Raw genomic sequence first — 22,654 nt, 5'->3', positions numbered from 1 at the left:
GGGTGACTCCCCATCTTTAGAAATCGCTGTTCGCATCTTTCCCGATCCAGCCTGATGCACGCGTCCAAACCCAGAACAGTAAACAGATGATTATTATTCTCGTTTCCTTATTGCTAGACCATCGACCTGGCACACGATGCCGCTGGTTTGAGCCGGTTCTGCTTGTGTTTTCCTTTTGATTCCTGAGCGATAAAGTTGCTGTAAATTCTGCAGCCTGCACAGTTTGGGTACCTCTGCTCAGACGGCGCCGCCTCGCCTCCCTGGAGAGTCCAGAGCAAGTCGAGGGCGGCTGCCACTTCCTTTGGCTTTTATCTGATTACTGTGTGAGTGTGAAAGAGAGCGAGAGAGTGTGTGATTGTTAGTGTACATGTTTGTTTGCATGCGTGTGTATTGCCGTGTGTAGGAGTTATTTTATAAATGTTTTTCTTTCATGTCTTCTGCGGCAGAGAGGGAATGGAGAGGAAGGAGTGTGTGTGTAAGTGCGTGTAAGTGCGTGGACGGTCCAAGTGTGTTGATGCTTTTTAGAAAGCCCCATGTCTTCTGCAGCGTGCACATGCAGCTGATCATTTTGCATGTGCACTCACTGGCACTTAAATCAAATGAATTGCTTCCATGTCCTTTGCGTTGTGCAGACAGGAGAGATTGATGAGTTTCTTCTTTCTAATTTCCACCTCCATGTCCTCTGCAGTAACGAGTGTGTGGAGAGGAAGGAGAGTCCTGACGTTTTCTTCTGCTGCTGTGAAGGCAATATGTGCAACGAGAAGTTCCTGTACGCCCCTGAAGCGCCTCCACAGAGCGACCCGCACCATTCAACCGCCTACAGTATGTACAGTCCAACGCACACAGCAGTGTTCTACTGAGAAGTACAAACATTCACACTGCTTTTTGTTTTGCAGCCGCACCGTGAGTTGATTCTGTTCATTTTTAAAGTAACGTTCAGGCTTTTACTTTGAAGACATAGTCCTCCACATAGCGTGTAGTGTAAGGTACCTCTGAATATTTGCTCCACGTGTGTTTTACTAAATGTTGCATTTTAAAAGAACAAATTAAATAAACTGATTGTGTGAAATCCAATGGAAATGTTGCAGTTAAATCCGTATCTGTGCTCTTCATGGCAAGAAGCCTTAATATTCATATATTTATGGTTGCTAATGCGTTAGCATGCAGTTTAATTTCTCTTAAAAGGTGAACGTAGGCCCAAAGCCCCGAACCTGCTGCCAACCCAGATAATCTACAAGAGCTCAAAACTGTGAATGTCTCCAGAAGAACACAAAATCAAGCTACAAATAAAAGAATACTGAAATATGGATGATAATAAGCCGAGTGCAGAGACGAAGCCAAGGAGTTATTTACCACATAATTAACAATAATGAGGCTGTCGGGGTGGTTTTCAGAAGGATTTGAGGGTTAGCTGATCTTTAGGGTGTACAGGTGGGACTCTTTCCAATGCAAAATGATGTCACTGCCTGGAGCGTGTGTGTGTGGTGTGTGGTGTGTGGTGTGTGTGTGTGTGTGTGTGTGTTCCCCAACCGGTGACAGTTCTGGTGCCCTTGCACTCATCACTTTACAGATAAATTGTCCAACAGGCCCGTCTGTCTTTTCCTATTCCTTTTTAAAGTTGACTTTCTGAAACCTGCAGACACCCTGTAGAGAAAAGCTCTGACAAACGCCCCCGAGCGTCCCATGATGCAGCTGGTGCAACCCCATCGGGCCCCGACTCGTTCTTCTCCTCCCTCCCTTTCACCCTCACCCCGAGGAAGGCAGAAGCAGTCGGCGTCCGAGCGTCGGCGCTCTGACAGCACTGCAGAATCAGACTGTCACACCTTGTGATGGGAGGACAGGCTGAGCCAGCAGGCGTCACCCAGCGACTCCTACAGGGGTCGGACACAGTTCAGAGCTCTGTTATTTTTGGAAGGCGGATTACATTATGTCACGAGATGGATTTGCTAATCCTGCTGCGTGTGTGTGTGTGTGTGTGTGTGTGTGTGTGTGTGCGTCTATTGATATGACTCCTAAGCACAGTGGCAGTAAGCTGTAAGCAGGGTTGCACTTAGAGATGATGTAGCACAATGTCAGGCCAATCACGCATGTTTTTTTCTTTCTGTTTCATTGCTTTATTTGACTTTCTATGAAGGTAAAATGAGCCGGTTATAAGTCCTATCTTGTAATTGTGTGTCTTCTTTCCTCTATCCTCTCTCGTTCTCTCCCTGTAGCCACGTCCAACCCATTTTCCCAGAAGCCCCAGCTCTTCAGCACTCTGCTTTACTCGCTGGTTCCCATCATAGGCCTGGCCGCCGTTGTCCTCTTCTCTTTCTGGATGTGGAGACATCACAAACTGGCCTACCCGGCGGCCCTCGTCCCCACACATGTAAGTCTTCCCCGGGTGAGATAATGAAAACCAGATCAGACGAATAAGTGAAATGAAACGCACTCTGACAAAAGTCCCGTCCGTGTCCACTTTTCTGTCTTCATCTTCGGTGTTGCCCGAGGTCACCCGTCAATCAAACAGCGTGGCCGGGGACTGTGGTGTCCTCTTTCTTCAAAGTTGCTGCTGGTGCAGTTAGAGTTTCTCTTTTAGTCTGTTCAGCCACGGTGGCCACCATTGTGTCCCACTTCTGTTAATCTTTTAATTGCAAACAAAGGGGGGAAAGTAAAGCGCATCGGTTCCTGCGAACACATTCTGGACGTGCAAACTCAAAAGCTTGGAAATACACATAATAACCCAGATAGTTCAGAGTTACTCCTGTAAAGTGAAGCATGCACAGAATACCATTACAAGTCTAAAATAAATAAGTGCTCTGGTTAATGTTGTTTATTTCTTAATGGGTCAGTTCTCATTAGAAAACGCTTGTTTGTAGCGTGAGACAGTGAAAACGCTGCTCTGCCTTCTCTAGTTAACCTTCAACTTCACCACTGCTCTCGTTTCTCAGTGGGCTGAAGCAGCCTTGGCCTTTCCCGCCCCGTGCAGCACAGGGCCAGAGCCACAGCGGGCCGGAGCAGACGCAATGTGCAGAGTTTACGTTGGGATAATTGCTTTTTCAGTTTCTTCTTTCACATGTGTACAGAAGAGGGTGAGAAGAGCCGTGCTTCTGTCTGCTTTCTCTTCCTTGACTCTCTTGCACCAGACGAGAGTCACAGCGCTTCATATTGTGTCTGTCGGCTCTTAATCACACGAGGTGGAAAATAATTGTGAAATAGAAGTGATGCTGACTTTTATTGCTCCTCACTTATTTACAGTTATTTCTTTCCCTGCCAAACTTGCCATGAGGCTTTTTCCACAGGTGCGTAGGTGGAGAAGCCTCATATCTACCTTTCTGATCATTTTCATATCTTCAATTGAATCGGCCAGTTTCGTAACCTTTTGTAAACCTTTTTACACGTCTCCTTTCTTGTAGCTGATAATAAGCCAGTTCATTTAGTTATTCTTTATGATTTTCAAGGTTTTAACCCAACAGCAGCAGAACTATATTCTCTGCTGCTCGGCAGCAGGGGGGGAAAGAAAACCCATGCAGAGCTTCCACCGTATGGAAGAGGAGTCAGGGGCCTCTGCATTATTGATGAGGCTTTATATAGGCAAACAAAACTAAACACAGAGACGCTCGCAGCTCTGCCTCGGAGGATTGTGTTGGTGGTGGGTGGGTGGGTGGGTGGGGAGTGCGGGGGAGGGAGTGAGGAGAGACATGCAATTCTTTCAACTTCGTTATTGTATTTGCACAGTGCTAAAGCGTAGCAGGGAAGAGATTAAAAGACAGTGACACAATACAACCAGGAAACAAATGCTAAATGTATATTGGAAAATCAACACCGCTAAGAGGCTTTGAGACAATATTACCTGGAAACAGATAAATGAACAACATGAAACAAAACGAGATCAGGACCAAAGAAGAGAGGATCAGATAACTCGGGACCATAAAGTGGGAAAAACACGAACAGCTAAAATATTCATAAAATCACAAGGGGGAAGAAAATGAAATGAAATAGCCATGATGGAACAAATGAAGTCATGCCGGATGTGTGTAATCGTGTGTGTGTGTGTGTGTGTGTGTGTGTGTGTGTGTGTGTGTGTGTGTGTGTGTGTGTGTGTGTGTGTGTGTGTGTGTGTGTGTGTGTGTGTGTGTGTGTGTGTGTGTGTGTGTGTGTGTGTGTGTGTGTGTGTGTGTGTGTGTAATCGTGTGTGTGTGTGTGTGTGTGTGCAGAAGTATTTAATGCATGAGTAGGTGTACAAGGACAGGTGAAGGAAAGGAGGTCACTCGTACAAGAATGTATTTAAAAGTCAGCTCGTATGCTTTTCTGAAAGGAGGTGATGCAGTAAACCCCACCCACCTGCTACTCGAAGGAGGCTAAAACAAGCGCACACATCCTCTTTTAATGGTCACACATATACACGACTCATCCTAGTATAAGGAGCAGGCAGCTATTATATTATCAGCGCCTGGGGAGCAGCGTGGGTGGGGGGGGGGGGGGTCGGCAGTGAAGTGGCACCTCAACAAATGTGTTGCTCCACAGGCTGTAAAAAAAATAATCATAGCAACGATCAGCAACTCAGTGGAACTTCAAACGAGCGTCAGTCGACTGGACTTTCATTTGTGCTTCATCGCGCTGGTTTCGGTCCGACGCTGCATTTATTAGAATGCACTCTACTTAGTCATGTATTTTTAATGTGACGGGAACAAATTGCCCACACTTGTTGCGAGTTAGATTTGAAAGCGTTCTTTGTGTTTGGGAAATGATTACAGTTGTTCATCACAGGTGTCGGTCCCTAACATCCAGGTGCCGGCGACAATGCAGCGTTTAATCTAAATCTCTGCTGTGATTATGTCACAAACAGACGGCTGGGATCAGATGAAACATTCATAATGCTGACTTCTGCTTTCTATTTTTATTTATATTTCCAGGAAACTGTGACGCTGAACGAGTTGTTTGTCATGTTTAGAATCAGCAACAGGATCTTAAGCAAAAGGATTTATTTGTCGTTATTATTCAAATCAAACCATCACCCGAAACGTCTCGCGCTGTACGATAATTTGTTCAGCGAATAAGTTCATAGAAAAAAATCCATCAAGTCGCCGCCATTATTTTCTTTGCAAGGTAATGAAACATGGCGTCTTCATGATGCAAAAGTAATTGTTCCCACTTAATGATCATTAATGGATTCATTATCGCAGCTTTGTAATCTCATCTCGCAGTGCTGTCCTTTCACACGTAGGTGTCAGCTTCACGCCGGGACCGGCTGAAGGCGGGGTGTTGGGCGGAGGTTGTAAAGAAGAAGGTCTTTGGCACACATTTGCTTTATAGACTCTGCGACCCTTTAAAAATATGAAATTAGCGAGAAATGCAGAAAATGATGTGCAGCAGAGTAATTATGTCATTATGCCTCCGTGGTCCATCATGGACTGCATATTTGCCACCAAGCCTCCATTATTCACACCACGGTGCGAAGTGGAGGCAAACTGGAATTGATTCTGTCTGAGTACACGGACCCACAGCTTTCACACGGAGAGGCTTGGAGCACTTAAACATGTAAGTCTGGACATTTTTCGACCTGGACGTTAGTTTTCTTATCTCTCTTTCCATCTCACGGATCGATTCTGACCAAAATCTCATCAATTGCTTTATTATGGAGCTCCTTGCATGTTTGTCTGGGTGTAGCTTTCCAAGAACTCCTAATGGGCCTAGTGGACTCCAGATATCATGAAAAGCCCCAAAACACAAGCATTTACACGGCTCCCAAATTATTTTATTAGATTTATTTAAGCAGTTATGATTTAGACTTGCTGTAATGCACATGCTATGAGCTGCTTGAGAAAGACCTACCGTAATTTTCGGACTATAAACCGCACCTGACTATAAGCCGCAGACGCTAAATTGACTAATTTGTACATATATAAGCCGCACTGGGCTATAAGCCGCAGACGCTAAATTGACTGATGTGTATATAGCCGGTCTGTAGCTGACACCACGATCGACTCTGCGTTGTGTTGTGTAGAACCAGGAAATAACGATGGAGAACTTCTGCCTGTTCAATCAGCATTTATTGTCTCTGACCGTTGGTGTTTTCCTTAATTTGTCCATAAATTACCGTTGAAACAGAAGAAACACATGGAAGTCATCATCATACGGTAACTCCACAGTCGGGGTTTTTGGACATGCACCCCTCTCTTCAGCGTATCCTTCTTTCCGTCTCCCGAAAAAGTGGCGCGAACCCCCAGAAAGTGCCGGTTTCAGGAGTATCAACATAAAAGCATATTTAACAAAATAAGACTCCTCGAAAAAATTTTTCCATAATGAGGGTGTCTCACACACTGCCTCGCTCACGTAATGTCCGTCTGTCTCTCGTACCACTCGCTACTTTTGCGCGCTCTTTCCCTGCATCCGGTGGACTGTAACCTGTAAAATCCATAGATTTAGGAATTCCCCTAGTGGCCGTTAGCTGTAAAAATCCATAGATAAGCCGCACCGTTATATAAGCCGCAGGGTCGCAAAATGGGGAAAAAGTCGCGGCTTATAGTCCGGAAATTACGGTACTTCTTTGTGTTGGGGGTTATAGTTTTTTGTTCTATAGTGTTTTTTTTATGCTTAAATCTCCTGATGGACGGACTTTAATTAGCTTAACTAGCTCGTCTTCCATATGGCTGGTTTTGAAACTTTAGTTGTCTTGGTGTTGACCAAAATGGGCCACTAAATTACAATATTTCCACGGTTTAGATTATTTAATTTGGACAAATCTCTCATGTTTGTGGTCTGATTTGGCGCCGACTCGCTGTAAATCTCCTCAGCTGAGGTGCCTTCAGTCGCTTTCTGTGTCTTACATTCATGCATCTGTCATCAGGGTGAACTTCATGTGTGTTTGGATCCAGGAATGTTTTCTTGTACACCTTGTTCAAATCATTTTCAGTTGCTCTGCTTATAGATAGCATCATCCTAAACTATATAGCGTCTTGCCTTTTTTAATGCCATGATTAGTCACACCTTCTATGATCCATATGGGATTACAAACACCACACACACACACACACACACACACACACACACACACACCTGTCGCCCTTCATGTGTCCCAAAGCGTATTTACGAAGCTCTGGTCAGAAGTGTGGAGGAGAACAAAAGGTTGTTCGGGGACGACGCATCGTCTCCGACCTTTTCTCTGCCTCTATTTCATCCTCTGACTGAAAGAAAATAATTTCTCTGTTTGCTTCTTATGTTCCTTTTCAACAAGCACGCCTTTCACATTATGGTGGAGGTAAGAGCAGTTCAATTGAAGTTGAAACACTTATTAGTTTCCCCCCCCCCCCTTTTGGGTTCAGAGCTTGGTTTGAATTCTCCACCTCAATCCCAGACCACCATTTTGTTCTTCTCTTTGCTTTTTCGACAGCGTCTTGTTTACTCGGTTCGGAGCACATTTCTGTCTTTTTTTCTGCCTGGGTTTATTGCATGGATGGATGTCTTTTGTGTTCCCCGCTGAAAATGTATTGTGCATGGTGGAAAGTGGCCAACGTGGCTCCGAATGCAGCCCCCCTTTTTCTTTTTGTACGAATGTCCACCTGTAATGTTTATGTAACGTATTGTGTCTGATGTGACCCAGTTTCCAGAATGGTATCTGCAAGACCTATGGCTCACCACGTCTCCTGTGCAGAGAGATGGAGGGTTTGAAACTGCAGCCTGCTTTTCCATCTTATATGCAGACTGAGGAGGAGTGCAGATACATTTTGCATAAGTAGGAGAATTGCCACTTACCTGGAAAAATGTTCAAGTCAGAGAGTGTAAATTTCTTAAGTACAAGAAGAGCATAAGCCTTTGCACGTGTACTTTGGCTGAAATGTTATCAAACTGACGTCACATTTAAGAAAGCAAAGGGCGGCTCTCTTAATAAAGCCAGTCTAGCTGTCAGAGTTCAGACCCTGGCTTATTGTCAGCACAGCCTTCCAGCTGAGCTCTTCTTAAGGTCGTGTCAACAACTTTTGGTGTTTGATATAACCTCAAGTTTTATAGTCCTATCAACAACAAGACATGACCTTAAGATGTGAGTTCTGGAGGCGTAAATCCAGAACAGCTGCCCCATATATCTAAAAATCAAACTTAGCAATTTGTTTCTATTGTGTCTATGTATTGTTATCTGCACACAAACCCAGGACAAACCAAACCAGGCCTAAAGGATCAGTTCTGATGCAATAGATGAAGGTGTAATCCGATTAGGCCATGGGAGATGGTTGAGGGTTGGAAGAACGGCGTGAAGCAGCAGATTCTGTTTTCCTGTTTCCTGTGGTCTGCTGACGAAGTGTAATGCGCCCCCGTTTGAGGCCACGGCGCCCTGTGATCGGACAAGGGATCGGGTGACTCCCGAGGGACTGGCCGCCTCGTCAGGCCGAAGGCCCGGAAGACGGACAAAGGGTTTCCAGAAACGAGACAAACACAAAGAAAGAGAAGAGTCCTGCGATAACTTGCTGTTTCCACCTCATCATCATCATCAGGATCATCTCAAATGCCAGGAAGTCATCAACATGTCGATGACTCGCGTTGTAACATGAAGCGCTGTTGGTATTGAGGATCAGGCCATCAAATCCATCAGTCGTCATTCACATCACAATCACGGTCAAAGTCATCGGTTGCCAGGCACAGTAACTGTGCAGGAATGCTCTTCAGACTTAATGATGACTCTCATTGTATCCTTGAACAACACGGGGCATGTCGAGCACGCCGTAGTCCTTCTGGAACCCTCTTCTTATGCCCATCATGATCAGTCACTGCCATTTATTTCACCACGCACAATGGATGCACAGGAATTCGTCTTGGTGACATTTGTGCAGACATACCGATGACTTTCATTGTGCCGCAACGCAGTCGAGAGGGAACGGGAACATATGCGACGGTGCAGCCGTTCCTGATGCAGTAACCCCGTCAGCTCCAGAATCAGAGTAGCGTTAATCCGCAAAGGACATCAAATACAGACACTTGTCTTTGCGACTCTTTGGGACAATTCTGCAACTTGCTAGCACGCTGCATGGTAAGATGGTCCCTAATTTAAATCATAATGGCTTATCCCTCCAAATGCAATAGAAGCTTCTGTGTTAGGCTTCTGCAGACTCATCTATGACTTGCCTTTATAAAACAACTTTTTTTCATCCCAATCATGATCAGAATTGGAAATGCTTTAATCACTAAGCCCATTAAACATGCAGCAGTTTGTATGGAGATGCAGACGAATGAATTTAATTGATACAGACCACTGAGCAATGCTTGTTTTGTCAGAAAAGATGGAGTCCTTGGATAATACTCTAATTTTCTCCACAAAATCATGATGAGAATAATATTGAAATACTGAAAGCTCAATAAATGTACTAAAATAGGTATGGGCGCACGGAACAGTAATGGCACAAAGGGAGTCCTTCAGTAACAAGTGTTCCCCCATCTTCACTGACAAGTATCCACATTCACAGCAGCTGAGCCGTTCTGGTTCTGCTTGTCCTCGCACTTTGCTGTCGTATTTAATCGCTCTTGGGACACGAGATTCTCTTTCATATCTGTTGCCGGGTCAAAGTGTCTAAGTGTTGTGCGCTCGTCTGTATTTGTTGGTAATGTCAGACTTAAACTCAACTTTCCTGGATTTCATTACGACTAATAGAAGTCTTTCAACTCCAACATATTATTTCTCCAGTCTGCTGCTGCAGGTTTATCTAAAAGTCCATTCAGTGCCAAGTATTCTCAGACACCGGGTCTGAAATTACAGCCTGCTGAGCACCAAATCTTTTGACTTTCCTGAAGAAATCAGTGCGGGTCACTCTCCAAACTGGAAGCAAACTTTGTGATATGATGACTTCAGTCTTTCAGATCATTACTCAATCAACTTGTAGTCGTTTGCTGTGGTTGGTTACGTTAGAACATGTCAGGCTAGAAACAACACGGTTTTAGTTCACCTCCTCCTCTTTCTCATATATACAAAACAGCAGATTTAAAGAAACCTTTCTGTGAAACTACAGATTCAGTATTTTGGTCTGTACAATGTGTTCTTGAAGTTGTTTCTTTCAAGGTGCCAACTTGGGAGCGCTTGTGCCGCCCTGTAATCCGACCTCAGCTGCATCGTCGTGGGTAATTTTCCCCATCATTTGGCCGGCGTTCAGTGTGAAAGCAGTGCGTCGAGACAGCAGGTCTGCCTCGCGGCTCTCTGTTAGAGGGGGGGAAGGCTTTTAGTAAACATGGCAGCTCCCACCACAATCCTCCGTTCCCCCCTTGAACTGCCAGGCAGCTCGTGAAAGACACAGACACGCTGCTCCATGTTTCTACCAACAAAACAAAAACAAGAGTGTTTTTCCTGTATTCTTACAAAGCCTCTTGCTGTAGTGGTACAGCCTCCACTCACAGATTAGACTGGAGGAAACTTCATCTTCCCTTGGGAGAAATTTGGCCATTTCAGGAGCAAATAAAACTCTAAATGTAGATATTAAATATATTAAGACTCTGAGTCTATAGCCATGCTGGCAACACTCGACTAGAACAAATAAAATGCGACTTATTTGTAAGACTGCGTGATTATTTAACATGTCGGTGACTCATGCTTTATCTATTGATTTCACTCACAGCAGCATTATTTATGCAAAATGTCATGACAGGCACCTGAAGGAATAAATGCATCTAAATCCTTGTATCATGTTGTAGCAGCATGAAGAAGAACTTATTCTTCTTCACATTTAAGTGTAAAATGGCACAAACTCGTTGCATCGGAGTCAAACAGTACGACCTTCTTTGTGTGTGAACTAAAGGGCTCAATGTTCATGACCATATGTAACATTGTAAAGCTATAAATGCTCCTAAATGATGTACAATTTGCTCCTGTTGCCAGAATAATCGTGTCAGGACAGGCAGTTAAAATGCTTCGTCTTTTAAAAAAAGATGGCTGCCAAAACCCTCGACAGTAAATTAAGTCTGTGTGCTGAAATGTACCTTTTTTTTTTATTGCTCACACAACCAAAGAGAATATTGTGTATTCTCTCGTATCTGGAGCAAACCTTGTAATCCTAAAGGGGGACCTTTTTTATGTGAAGTTGGAAAACAGACTGGGACTGACGAGCGCGTTTGATATGTCGTCCCGCTGTTTGAATGGATCCTTTGGGCCTCAGGGTCTGGAAACTTGCTCCAGTTCATCAAGCACCTTGTACGCCTTCAGTTCAAGTAAAAACATGAACATCGGCGGTGTTGCGGGGGGGGGGGGAGCTTACAGGGGGAAAACGGAGGAAGAAAAGTCCAGATTTTACAGACGCGTATCTGGTTTCATCAAAGAGCATCAGTCATGTGCTGGTCGCGCTCCTCTACCTTTTATCCTTTGGAAATGTGACTCCCATGCTTCTTTCTAACCTCTATCCTCGCTCGCCCTCTTGTCCTTCCTGCGGAGTCACATGTGAAAGTGATCAGCTTAATCCCGATCACCAGCTGTGTTTAACCTACTTTAGATTTGGAACACTTGGCTTCCTTGCTTTCACTTTTGTTTATACAGGATTAGCGCGAACGCTCGGCGCACGCACGAGGTTTAACCTGCCGGGGGTTGGACGCGAAGGCTCCAAATGTTTCTATTAAAGCGTTTATTCGTTTTAATCATCCTGCTTTCATATTCATTCATGTTAAAAGTCTGATGTGATGAGACTTGCTTTGTGGTAGTCTTAGGTTTTTAGATCGTTCCACTTTTCCTCAGTGGCTCGAACTGGCAACCTTCCAGTTTCAATCCCGCTTCTGTAAACTCGAGCAAATGCAGCCCCGAGGGGTTTAATTGAATTTAAAACGAATGAATCCAAACCCTGCTTGGTACGCTGCGTCCTTGCTGCCGGAAAACTTCACCCTAATAATAATACTGAATTTAAACATTCAGCACTTCTTACACCAGACTTTTTCCTAAGTGCTTTAATAATCAAATAACGCAAACGACAGAAGCGTAAAACAAAAAGAAGCAACGAGGCACCACGACATAAACGAAGTAAAGACGCGCTAAAAACAGTATGTTGACAAAGAATCAAAGGAGCGCATCGTCCCATAAATGCAGGTTGTGATTGAAGATGATCGTGATTGGTCTAAGATCCTCAGGCACGTTGGTGTTGAGCACAAAGCCCGCTCACCTGCACTGTAAGCCAGGACTATTTGAATGCTCTGCAACAAAATAAAGGATAACACTGTCCCTGCGTCTTTTGTTCTTCCTTCTCTGCCCTCTCTCTGCAGGATCCCGGACTTTCACCCCCGTCCCCCATTTTGGGACACAAACCGCTGCAGCTGATCGAGGTGAAAGCCAGAGGGCGCTTTGGGTGCGTGTGGAAGGCCCATCTGCTGAACGACTTTGTGGCCGTTAAGATCTTCCCCATTCAGGTGTTTAATGAATCATTCCTAGCACTACTTGTGGCCACCTTTTGTCTTATTCAAGCCATATTGGATTCTTTTGTTAATTAGGTGGCTTCAAGTAACCTCTGCATGCGTCTCTCCTGTGCAGGACAAGCTCTCTTGGCAGAACGAATACGAGATCTTCAGCGTGAGCGGCATGAAACACGACAACATCCTCCACTTTATCGGCGCGGAGAAGAGGAACAACAACCTGGACCTGGAGCTGTGGCTCATCACCGCCTACCATGAGAAGGTATATCGTCTGCGGGATGGATGATTATTCTGAGGAACACTGGTCAAGGATTTTAGATTCTTCTTTTCACCTAAACAATTCACAAGAGTAAAGCTAATCCATTGTTAAAAAAGTATTCCTAAGCTTGGTTTGAACCTGACAACCAATGCTAAGCTAAACTAGCGCAACACTTCAGACGGAGACATTAGGGGAAGTATTGCCGGATGAAAGGAAAGCTGTTAGTGACGCATCCAAAATAATTCAATCTAGAGCGTAGCTGAAACTAAAACTGAAATGAATGAGTCCAAATAAGTGCTCAAGTTTCCACAACTGAACAGGAGGATATCTCCGAGTAAGAAAAGTAAACAGTATCGTGTCCCAGTAGATTCGCATTTTCCAGTTTACTACTAAGCAGGTTGTTTGTGTCCATGTAAACACGGTTATATAGTCGTTTGGCGTATCGTCTAAGCGCCCGGGACAGGCTGCTAATGAAGTCAAGACCTGAAAAGGGGGGAAATATGCAGAAACCTGCACATTGTATTGATTCTGTTCGGTGCCTTAGGAGCTAATCCATAATCACAATGTACTTCATGCTGTTTTTCTTTCTAGTATAAGCGTTGTTTATCCAGAGAAGGTGGATTTGAGCTCCGGTGTGCTTCACTCGCCCTCTCCAGCACGGTCTGTGTAGCGTTTTGGGGTTTTAAGTGCCTCTGTGTTTTGAGGGTCATTACAGACGAAGTGGAGAGTGATTCTCTCATACGCTTCGCTTGCTTGAGTTTCCCAGCCCGGCCAAGAATTTAAATCACCCTGTTTAAGAGACCTTTCCTGTGTGAAATAAAGGTTGAAAAATTAAAGGGTGTGGCTGTGAGGCTTTTAACCCAACATACAAATCTAAGTAAGCCACTTAACCCTGAAGCATCTCTACAAGTGCTACTCTGCCTAGTAGAAGTAGAAATAACTCTGAAGAAATCAGTTTTAAAGTAGTTTTAGTAAAGGTCATACTGCCAGCAATATATCAGAAACATGGTTTCATGCCTTGTCAAGCTTGCACTGTAATTATTTTGAAAGCAGAAGGCTTTAGAGGACACGTAACTTAAACATTAACTTGCAAAAAGCTTTCCCTTCCTGCCAGATTTTTGAGAGCAGGTGTCAAAAATGTTGGCCACGTCGGTTGGGGCTGAAACTTGTGTAACACAGCTGGAACAGTGATTGCAGAGTTCAGTGTCCTTGACAGCTGATTTATGCCTCGATGTTTGGTGCTTTTAAGTCGCTTTATGTGTTGAGATTCGCAGGATCTCTAGCATGCAGTGGCTTGCTTTTAAGGATGCTGGCCTCCAAAAACTCCCTGTACTTGATTCTTCTTGACTCTTGGACAATGCTTACATATTAATAGCTGTCTTTAAAAGGGATATTGTCTGATTGTTCATGTCTTTCAAATGTGTAAAAGGAAAGTGACCACAGTATTGAATACACTGAACAAACCCAAGAAACTCTGGAGACATTTATCCAGAAACAGGACGACTGAAGTGATCAGGTTGACTTGTTTCCACATCTGTTGGACCTGCCTGCCCTCTAGTGGTCACTCCTGCAACTGCATCTGTCTTTGGCCTGCCAGGAGTGACCTTGTGTCATACCGACATACATTATGTAAGAAAGAAGATGTATAATAGGATAAGGAATGATGCAAACAACAGATATGTTTCTTTAAGGCAGTATTTAATATAAATCTTCAACTGCTGTAAAGATGTTTTTTGCAGCTGTCAGGTGATGAAAGATGAATCTGTGCATTGTGAAATAGTACAGAAAAACGATCAGGAAATTGAAGCCTTTGCTGATAAAGAGCCTGCGTGCTCAGCAAACCTTCCCCTGATAAATAGAGATGAAGGAAAGACGATCAAACACCACAACAAGCATTAGATAAATGAACAGCATTTATCAGAGCTCCATTATTCACCAAGAACAACACATGTGCGGGAAGTTGGCTCGCTGACAGAGGCGGCCAAAGGACTCCACTGTGGTTTTAAAAGGACACTCAGCGGGTCGTAAATTTTATTTATCACCCTTCATGGAAATATGAAGCTCCCGAAATCTGTTCCCATTTCTCTCTCTGTGCTAATCATCCCTACAGTTTCAATATTGAACCGTACGATCCAACGAAACGTGGATATCTGTTCCTGAAGAAGCCGTCGGATTTCAACCGTGTTGTAAAGACTTGGTTTTATTGCCAAGTCCCCTGTGAAATGCAGAACTACCCACAAGCCTTAGTGACTTTCCGTCCATTTGGGATATTGCTGTTTCCATGGAAACGTTGCCCGCTCCAACCAGCACAACCAGCACGATACTATTATTTAGCATCATCCATTCCTGCATCCATTCATTTTGTATTATTGTCCAATCAATTCCTCGACATCACCCACATTTCTGCATTCTCCTGAGACCCGGAGGGAAAAAAAGATTTCAATATTTGGGATGTAAGAAACTTATATACTCAATAGTTTTATTTGTTTATGTTTTATAACATTTCCTTTGTTGTGGACATCCGGTCTTTTCCATAAAAAGTACATTACAAGGCTCGGTGTGGTTCTAATAAAATAATACATTTTCTTTTTCATTCTTTCTCATTTAAAGAATATCAGAATTCTTCTTCTTCTGTTTCTTCTTCTGTTTCTACTTCTGTTTCTTCCTCTTCTGTTTCTTCTTCTTCTGCTTCTTCTTCTGTTTCTACTTCTGTTTCTTCCTCTTCTGTTTCTTCTTCTTCTGCTTCTTCTTCTGTTTCTACTTCTGTTTCTTCCTCTTCTGTTTCTTCCTCTTCTGTTTCTTCCTCTTCTGTTTCTTCCTCTTCTGTTTCTTCTTCTGTTTCTACTTCTGTTTCTTCCTCTTCTGTTTCTTCCTCTCTGTTTCTTCTTCTTCTGCTTCTTCTTCTGTTTCTACTTCTGTTTCTTCCTCTTCTGTTTCTTCCTCTTCTGTTTCTTCTTCTGTTTCTACTTCTGTTTCTTCCTCTTCTGTTTCTTCCTCTTCTGTTTCTTCCTCTTCTGTTTCTTCCTCTTCTGTTTCTTCTCTGTTTCTACTTCTGTTTCTTCCTCTTCTGTTTCTTCCTCTTCTGTTTCTACTTCTGTTTCTTCCTCTTCTGTTTCTTCTTCTGTTTCTTCTTCGGTTTTCTACTTCTGTTTCTTTCTCTTCTGTTCTTCTTCTGTTTCTTCTTCTTCTGTTTCTTCTTCTCTGTTTCTTCTTTTCTACTTCTGTTTCTTCCTCTTCTGTTTCTTCTTCTTCTGTTTCTTCTTCTTCTGTTTCTCTTCTTTTTCTACTTCTGTTTCTTCCTCTTCTGTTTCTTCTCTTTCTGTTTCTTCTTCTTCTGTTTCTCTTCTTCTGTTTCTTCTTCTTTTCTACTTCTGTTTCTTCCTCTTCTGTTTCTTCTGCTTTCTGTTTCTTCCTCTTCTGTTTCTTCTTCTTCTGTTTCTCTTCTTTTTCTACTTCTGTTTCTTCCTCTTCTGTTTCTTCTTCTTCTGTTTCTTCTTCTTCTGCTTCTGTTTCTTCTTCTGCTTCTGTTTCTTCTTCTTCTTCTGCTTCTGTTTCTTCTTCTGCTTCTTCTTCTGTTTCTTCTTCTGTTTCTTCCTCTTCTGTTTCTTCTTCTGCTGCTTCTTCTTCTCAGAGCTCCGTTGGATTAAAATGTGTGCAAATAAGCATATACTCTCGTAAATGGAAACCAACATCGTTATGAAGAACAGAAACAATATATCTTTATGAATTTGATCACTTAACGCCCTACTGCCATAAAACGTGTTTGCTGCTCTTCACACTTTATGAACAGACAGAAGATGTGCTCTGTTGTTCAGGCCCACATGTGTGGTACATCACTACAAAGCCCAGAACGTGCTTTTCACATTACATTAGTGCTAAAACAAACTGCATGCATGCAAGGCCTCAGAGTCGTGTCCCCCGGAGAGGACAAAAACGAATTGCCGGGTCTCAGGAGGAGATGTGTTGAGTGGGAATACTCCTATATCACATATATTTAATAAGTGTAGAGATGACTCTTCTTCGCTGTGAGTGAACACCTCTTTTCTCTTCCTATCGTCCCCCAGGGCTCGATGACAGACTTCCTGAAGGCCAACGTGGTGACGTGGAACGAGCTCTGCCACATCACTCAGACTGCAGCCCGCGGCCTGGCCTACCTCCACGAAGACATCCCGGGACACAAGGAGGGACACAAGCCCTCCATCGCTCACAGGTACGCTGTCCAAATATCTATAATAGCTTTCATCAAAAACATTCTGTGATCGGTTAGACTGAATGTATTGTCCTTGTTCCTTGTCTTTTCAGAGACATTAAGAGTAAGAACGTGCTGTTGAAGACTAACCTGACCGCCTGCATAGCCGACTTTGGCCTTGCCCTGCAGTTCGAAGCGGGAAAATCAGCCGGAGACACACACGGACAGGTACAGTTTACAGCTAAAGATTCAAATATGAACTACTAATCCAACTCTTCACCGCGCTTCCTGCCTTTTTAGTTTGGAAAGTAGCTTTCCAGGGTGTATTTACCTCACAGCGCCTGTGGGTGGCAGTGTGGGCTGAAGGTCTAGTAATGGGACCTTGTGATGTTCTTTGACTTAAACCGTTTTAAACATCTGTAGGTGATGACAGATTTGGGTTTGGACGCTGGACAAAGATATCACAGTCACAGCTGCCTTTTAACCTCCCTGTTCGTCACGTCTGTGTCATACAGGGATCGGCTTACAGATCCCCGTATGACACATAGTTTGATGTTTCTGCCAGCTAAGCAACAACACAAGCATCCATTTTCGCCGTCTCAGCCCATCTTTGAGCCGTGTCATGAGTGTATTCTTCCTCGCTGCTCATGCCTGATATTCTGTTCATGTCCTGATGCTGAACTCTTGAGCTGTTTGAACCTGTAGGTGGGGACGCGGCGCTACATGGCTCCCGAAGTCCTCGAGGGCGCCATCAACTTCCAGCGCGACTCCTTCCTGCGTATCGACATGTATGCCTTCGGCCTCGTCCTCTGGGAGCTCGCGTCGCGATGCACCGCCGCCGACGGTGAGACCGATGCTTCAATTTGTTCAGATCTTTGCACACTGTGTGAAGTTCCTCCGGGTTAATCGTGTGCGTGTGTGTTAACAGGCCCGGTGGATGAGTACATGCTCCCGTTTGAGGAGGAGGTGGGTCATCATCCATCTCTGGAGGACATGCAGGATGTCGTCGTTCATAAGAAGCTGAGGCCCATTCTGCGAGACTGCTGGCAGAAACATGCGGTGAGCAATGAGAAGAACATTTTGGTGTTGACATTGTTGGACGTCTAAACTGTAATAAGTTGTTTACCACAGTTACATTATGAGGTATTATTATTATTATTATTATTATTATTATTATTATTATGAGCTCACCCGCGCAGCTCTGACGGGCAGTAACGTTGCTCTGCTCTCTCTCAGGGTCTGGCCATGCTTTGTGAAACCATCGAGGACAGCTGGGACCACGAGGCCGAGGCTCGCCTGTCCGCCGGCTGCGTCGAGGAGCGCATCGGCCAAATGCAGCGCCAAGCCCCCATCATCGGCCCCGAGGAGATCGTCACCGTTGTCACCATGGTGACCAATGTGGACCTGCCGCCCAAGGAGTCCAGCTTATGATCGTCCGACATCGGACGAGCCAGCAGAAACACGGATCACCACGAGGGGATGAACAGCCGACCCTGGTTGGTTTGGCGTAAAGTTTTTTTTTTTTTTTGTTCTTTCGTTCCGTTTTTATCTTTTTTTCCTTTAAGTGCGGGCCGCTACTCGCGCTCAGGAAACACCCTGCGCCCACCTCACCACATCAGTTGATATCCACCTCATTTTGATATGTGTGCCTGAGGATTTGAACGGTGGAAACGTCTCACCCTGAGCGAACGCTTCAGGATATTACCACGGCAAAAACGGGGTCGCCAAGTGACAGTGCGGACACGCTGGGACGACGACACAAACACTTTTACCATGTATTGTTTTTATATACATACACACACATAGGAGGGCGACCGGTTCTGCTGGGTTTTCTACAGAGAGAGAAGATCCGGCAGAGGAACTTCACAGAACTCTCAGTTGCATTTTAGTGTAAAAAAAACCGAAAAGAAAAAAAGACGAGCACCTGGCTATCGATACATTCGCTGTTTTCTCGTGTGCGTTTTTTCTGAAGAAACGACTTTCGTTCTGCCAATAAGCAACGGCTTCTGAATGTTTCTAGTGTAATGCTGCTGTACATAGTGTATTATGGACCCAGACAACTTGGTAATCAAGCTTATTTTAAAGGGGGAAGGGGGGGAGGGGGGTCCATTTTCAAGCATTACGACGATACAAACCATAAACCTCCTTCAACCAGGTATACCTCAGTTCAGACGGACACAGTTTAAATTCAGCCCTCTCCCTGTCCATAGTCACAGCTCACACTTTCCACAACCCCGGCTCTTCATCCAAACAACCCGCTGTCAGCCCCGACACTCACGGTAATGCCCCGACACTCACGGTAATGCCCCGATACACATGGCCACACACGCAGTACACAAAGTGTTTGTCCCCATTTCCCTCCTTTCTCAGTCTCACGTTCAGTTCTGTTCCACTTTGACTGAATCTCCTTTATGTTAGTTGTGTTTCTCTTTGAGATGTTCTTCTGATAATGGGGGGGGGGGGGGGAGAAAGCCTACACCCAGAATGAAGTTGTCGTTTCTTTTTCCGTTTTGGTTTAATAATATCCATCGCTGACGAGCCTAATGTTGGCCGTGACATGTGGATATACGGTATATGTATTTATATCTCTGGATTAGCGCTGGGTACCGACTAATGATAGCTTTGATATTTGGTATCCGTACCAAACTGTTGGAGCGTATTCATCTCGTTCTTTTCATCTGATTCTATCTATAGAAAAAGCAGATTAACAAAAGATCTCGTCCCGTGTGTTTATTTTCGGAGAGGGCGTCGCACGTGCCCAGCCCTGATCTGGATTTGTACCTGTATTTAGCTGAGCCAGCTTGCTTTTGATTTGATTGCAACACATCTTTTTTGGATTACTATCAAGAGTTTCTGCTCTCTTTTGATGCACCTCAGGAATCTTTGCTACTCACATCATCCTCACCTCGGACTGGAGTACCTCCTCTCTCGCTGATTCTCACGCTTCCTCTCTCTCTCTTTCTTGCCTCGTCTCTGCTTGGGACGGTTTAGCCGTGCTGTCATGCTCAGAAAACGTGTCTCCAATGTCTTTATGACCAGTCCAAATTGAATCTAAACACTAATACCACACAGGTGTTATTCAGTCCTACATCTGACAGGCAGTTTGCCAGTGTTTCCACCCAAACACAACTTATTGGTTGCCCCATTTCTGTCTTGACAAACAAGCCAAATAAGCGCTAACTCTTTTATTGTTCTGTGTTAAAGCTGCCAGGTAGATGCAGTGCTACGGGGGACGGCAATGGACGGTTTTCAACCCCGTTGACACAAACCAAACGATCGCACGGCTAACTGCAGTGAGACGAGGAAACTTTCTCTCTTTCATCCCGGTGCCATTTCTAAGTCTCCATATTAGTTACTCTTGTAGATGTCAGGCAAAACGGATGTATCTGTCATTGTTGTGAAAGCAGCAGTGACATTTTTGAGTCTTTTATTTCTCCTGCGGGGACAGTGAGCGCTGGTGCCGGCAGACCTGCAGTCTCTCCTCAAGCTTTGGGACGGTTTCACAGGATACAGTTTAAAATCTCGTGCTGCGGTTGGAAATGTTCACATTCAGGGCAGTTCATAATTATGGGTTCTTTATAACATGCTTAGCATTTTAAGCAAACGGCGTACTGTAGGGCTCGAGATGAATAAGAGCAAACGAGTTCAAAGAACAATCGGGTCTAATAATTGAGCTGAACATTTGAGAGTATTGCAACAACACAAGCAAACCTGAAGGAAATTAAAGCCATCTTGTTATTTACCTTCTGTAGCATGAGTACGATATTTGCATCATTATTGCTTCCTTTTGCTGCTGCTGCTGTTTTTCAATGAACCGCTGTTCAAAACATTGTCCGAGGTCGTCGTGAAGCTTAAACAGTCAGAGACGATCAGTACTGCGAACCCCCCAGCAGCCCTGAAACGAGCACTACCTCACTCGCAGGGATTTCTTTGGGGTAAAAAGTGTGGCAAATAAACCAAAATCGTAACCAGGTTGCTCCAATAGAAAGGGATTAAAAGCTCCAGTTTGGGGATTATTTCTGGGCGTAAACTCCCATTTTGTTCCCATGTCCAAAAATGTTAAAGGTCACAAGTATTTCAGCAGCCAAGTGGATTTTAAAGCAGCCTCCACATGGCGCTGGGTTACCTGCCAAAGCGGCTGGTGGCGTGGACGAACCAGCAAAGAAGACGTGCCTACGTTTTGATTGGCGGTCACAATCCCTGCACTGTAGGCGTGTTCAGTGTTAAACAGCTCGACTTTAAACTGCGCTTGAGAAACCGACCCAAACTGATAAATACCATTCAGGGATTCAGTACTATGCTTTTCTAAGTTCTAGCAAGTTATATGCAACCAGTGCCGCACTTTACTCTACAGTTCTGTAGGGTCAGCTGCAGGAGTGACTTTCAATACACACACAAATAACTTGTAGCATTTTATTTTCATTTTTCTTTTCTCTTTTATCCGTGACCTTGCATATTGATATGTTGTATTTATTCTTTAATTTACAGGCCTGAGGTTTTTGGGGATCAGAGCTCAGGTGCAACTCTGAATAAGGTGGTAAAGAGTTGGCACCATTTCTGGTTGTTGTTGTTGTTGTTGTTGTTGGGGAGGGGGGGGGGGGGGGGGGTTTCAGTTATAATTCAGGAAATACTTTCATTAATTCAAAAAGAAAAGATATAAACTGTAACGTTCTTCTTTCTATTCAGTCTGCGGACAAACGACCGAGAGTGAATGTTCTTCAGACTCCTGGAGTTCAGTATTGTGTGTACTTTGGTGGATTGAGCCCGGCCCTGTGTAACTTTAGAGGGCTTTGGGTTTGGCTGGTTTCGTGTGATTGTGCCCCGTCACTGTAGGAACTAGTAAAACCGACACACTCGGAGATCCATTCATGCACCTCTTGGTCGTCTTCGGAAGATGAACCTGCTCTACGGGCAGTGAACTGGTCGACAGTCCTGGAGCCAGATGTATAAATGATGTGTGTGCACAAACATCTCATGTACGCCTTTTCCCACGCTCAAACTGTTCAGACCCCGCGTGCACACGTGTTAGCTGAGATAGCTGCGGGTGCTTTGAGATTGTAGAGACGGAGAACCTTGTTTTTAGGTCGTCATCTTTGTTTTTTTCTTTTTTATCCCGAATTGTGAAGCACTTTGTAAAGTCTGTTTTAACGTGAGCACTATGAGTGAATCATCTTTCTGACGTATAATAATAATAATACGTTTTCCCGCTATGATAGTTCGCAGGGCGTGTGCAACAGAATCACGTACGGACGTGACAAAAGCAATGCGTATGCATATTTCTGTCATACATCGTTGTATTGGTGAATCTACAGAGTTTATGCATCTGGTCCCCGCTCTACCAACATCTCCTTCTGGCTTTCTCGTTGCTTTGGCCCATTTTCAAGCTCTACATAAACTCCTCAATCTTTAAGAAGCATTTCAGTTTATCCAAAATAGCTTTCATGCTTTTTTCAGCCTTTTTTGTCGAACCAATCGAACCTCTTTGCTTCCCCTCTGGCCCAACTATGGTCTGAACATTGTCATGTAGAGGTGCATGAATGGGTTTCCTTAGCATGCAGGCTTTATGTTTTTCTATCTCGACTTCCTCTAGCCCAGCACCTCACATTGCTGTGCATATAAACTACCAGTGAAACATTTGTGTCTTGTTGCCCCCACTATTTTAAGCAGTCTAGGATCTGTACAGACATGAGAACATAAATACCTGTATCAACTATATACTCTGAGCTGAATCTTTATAAGTGCGTGTTGAACTTCAGTGTTTCCTCTACATTCATTTATATTTCTTTGTGTTTTGAATCTGCAGCCTGGCCGCGTAAAAGAATTTCCCTTTACAATGCGAAGAATAACTTAAGTTGAGCTTT

At 44.2% G+C, this 22,654-nt stretch overlaps 1 protein-coding gene across 3 annotated transcripts in view; it reads left to right on the top strand.

Annotated features, from left to right (window-relative positions):
- Positions 1–21,374, top strand: part of LOC115018276 (activin receptor type-2A-like) — a 36,662-nt gene extending 15,288 nt beyond the window's left edge. For 2 of the 3 annotated variants that reach the window (XM_029447206.1, XM_029447223.1), the window contains 10 exons: positions 689–822; positions 2,214–2,368; positions 12,199–12,342; positions 12,464–12,607; positions 16,669–16,814; positions 16,907–17,021; positions 17,499–17,637; positions 17,722–17,852; positions 18,030–18,289; positions 19,004–21,374. In XM_029447206.1, the coding sequence (XP_029303066.1) occupies positions 689–822; positions 2,214–2,368; positions 12,199–12,342; positions 12,464–12,607; positions 16,669–16,814; positions 16,907–17,021; positions 17,499–17,637; positions 17,722–17,852; positions 18,030–18,224 (1,303 nt within the window). In that variant the 3' untranslated portion in view covers positions 18,225–18,289; positions 19,004–21,374. The remainder of the gene's footprint in view (positions 1–688; positions 823–2,213; positions 2,369–12,198; positions 12,343–12,463; positions 12,608–16,668; positions 16,815–16,906; positions 17,022–17,498; positions 17,638–17,721; positions 17,853–18,029; positions 18,290–19,003) is intronic. The other variant, XM_029447215.1, reaches the window with a different exon arrangement.
- The last annotated feature ends 1,280 nt before the right edge of the window (positions 21,375–22,654 follow it).

This window comes from Cottoperca gobio, chromosome 2 (genome assembly GCF_900634415.1).
Source record: "Cottoperca gobio chromosome 2, fCotGob3.1, whole genome shotgun sequence".
Classification (NCBI taxonomy): Eukaryota; Metazoa; Chordata; class Actinopteri; order Perciformes; family Bovichtidae; genus Cottoperca; species Cottoperca gobio.
This window is presented reverse-complemented; position numbering and strand designations above follow the sequence as displayed.